General features: G+C 34.7%; 1 protein-coding gene across 1 annotated transcript in view; it reads right to left on the bottom strand.

The window, feature by feature from the left end:
* LOC119590679 (transmembrane protein 87A-like) overlaps positions 1-2,505 on the bottom strand; it is a gene marked incomplete in the record, with an annotated part of 13,856 nt that overhangs the window by 4,520 nt on the left and 6,831 nt on the right. The window contains 3 exon segments of the mRNA XM_037939364.1: positions 944-1,137; positions 1,483-1,600; positions 2,285-2,447. Of these exon segments, the coding sequence (XP_037795292.1) occupies positions 944-1,137; positions 1,483-1,600; positions 2,285-2,447 (475 nt within the window).

The following is a 2,505-nucleotide window of genomic DNA, read 5'->3' as shown; positions in this document are numbered from 1 at the left end:
CTCTGACGAATCATGGTATTCAAAAATATTAGCCTGCAAGTAATTTCATGTAAAAGAATATATAATTTACTGTAACTGTTACACTACCTGGGCACTATGTCTTTTTGTACACAAAAAATGTTACAAAATAGATCAATGTATATTATGATTTGCTCCACTGTGTATAACAAATGATAGAAATTGGCAGTAACTGTTAATTAATTTCTAAAGTTCAGATGCTCATATTTACAAAAAGTAGTGTTTGGTGCACTATTTTCACAATTACAGTAATGGATTAGCGTTAGGAGTTTTAAAGGATTAGTCATTTTGGCTAATTTGTTCAAAATGTTATTAGCCAAATTGGATGACAGTTAGTCAACCTTTATTTGTTATTATTTACAGTGCATTACAATTGTGACCAAGCAAATTGTGTTATTTTCTTTCTCACAAATTCTCCTATGGCGGAATCCATGGAGCTTCACTCGGAACTGTTCGCCGATCTCAGCCGAAGGAGTTCCGAGTGATTGGAGGTTGCCAAGATCAGCCAAGGAGTTCAGAATGACTCCCTCTCCAGGGCTTCCAAAGTTAACAATCCAGCCTTAGATCAATGTCTCCCCATTCTGACTAAGTTTACAAAATTACATACAATAAGAAGTTATTCGACAAATTGACTATTAGTAAGACAAATTTTAGTTGAAAAGTAATTTGCCAAATTAGTGATCTTGGCATGCATTTAATTAGCCAAAATAGGGTAATTTTTGCCAATGGCTATTTGGTGAGTGGCTATCATGGACCTAGCAGTGTGTATGGTTGTTCACTGAATGGCATGTATGTAAATATGCATATCTCAATATAACTCCCATCAAACAACCTTCCATACCAATATACCCATTTACCTCATATTCATAACTGTGCAGTTCCATAAGTTGTGCAAAGGCTTTTACACAACAATGGCATCACCCACCTGATAGACCACACCATGAAGATAACCGAGGCTATGACAGCAAATGCAAGAGTGTTGGTGAAGTGTCGGTAGAGGGAGAGCTTAACTAGGTTGCGTCTCAAGCGAAGGATGCGTGTGGTCTGCACAAGTCCAGTGAAAATCCAGAGGCAGATGGCTGACTCCAGAAGGGACAGAGGCAAGGAAGCTAGAAGGACCTGGAAAAGAATATGAAGGGATTCTCAATATGGCATAAACAAAAAACTAAATATGCAATTAAAAAAATGTGAAGTAAAGTATACTTAAAATTAGACATACTATCATTGAAGATTTACAATGTTTATACTATCTACTTAATTTAAACTGCAGTCAGATCCAGGTATATCTACTATATCTTTAATTTGAGATATTTAGTAACATCAAATTTTATATTACTGACTACAAAGAAAATATGATTACATTTTTTATCTATTTTTATATATTGATATTTGTTATAAAGATCATCACATTCAGTAATTCTTCAGCATATAAAAAGATATCCAAATATATCTGTAAAATATTACCTGTTTCTGAGGGTCACTTCTAGATTGTAGTGCTCTTGTACATCCTTCAATGCTTGAAAGAACAAAGTAGAGAAGACCAACACCAACAACACGATGCAGAATCACACCTAAGCGTGGTCTGAAAAGTCAAATGCATGTTTTTTCCCTTTCATATTGCTATTAATGTAATGACACCCCTTATGTCATTATTATTGATTATCAATAACTCTCATGTCATTATTATTGGTTGTCTTTAGTTGGTCATCTTGGCTTGGGGTTTACTTGTGGTGATATGCAATCGTACAAATAAATGTCTCTGTCTATTAGTCTTTTTCTCCTTGTTGGGATTCACTGAAACATAGTGTTCTTTTCTCCACTCCATCATCAATATGTGTATTATGATACACACTCACCCCTTCACATAACAATACATGTAAACAGATGAACTTTTATGATGTGCAAAAGCACAAAAACAATATACAAACACACACAGTGTCACATAGTACAAAAGTCCATTTCAGCTACTTCAGAACACATATACATTTATGACATCAGTATCCAATCTCAGGTACTAGTTGTCCCTTAAATGTTATGGTATATCTCTCAGTTTAATCGTTTTCTATAAGTATAAACAAGATATGTGTCAACACACACAAACATAGCAAAACTAGTAATACTCATTCAGTACAGGTACATTAAAGTGTTCCTTTACCAATACATCATGTTTGAAAAACTCTTTCACAGGTAATACCATAGGTATTGAATGGCATATAAATGTATTTCAAAAAATAGATACAAAAAAGTAGTCACATATTTCACTCACTTGACAATCCCAAATCCAAGTGACACGATAATGACTAGCATACGGGCAAGAGTTCGCTTGGCGCAAGAAGCTAACTCTGCCAAAATGATGAGGCCTGGGACGCTGTACCCATTCTGATTAATGCTGCTATATTCAGCTGTGAACACTGCTTTTTCCAGCATACCTGCATTGAAGATAGAGATTTCATGTAAAAGGTATTTGCATATAATATAAGTGGGAAT

The sequence above is a fragment of the Penaeus monodon genome, chromosome 27, assembly GCF_015228065.2.
Source record: "Penaeus monodon isolate SGIC_2016 chromosome 27, NSTDA_Pmon_1, whole genome shotgun sequence".
Taxonomy (NCBI): domain Eukaryota; kingdom Metazoa; phylum Arthropoda; class Malacostraca; order Decapoda; family Penaeidae; genus Penaeus; species Penaeus monodon.
This window is presented reverse-complemented; position numbering and strand designations above follow the sequence as displayed.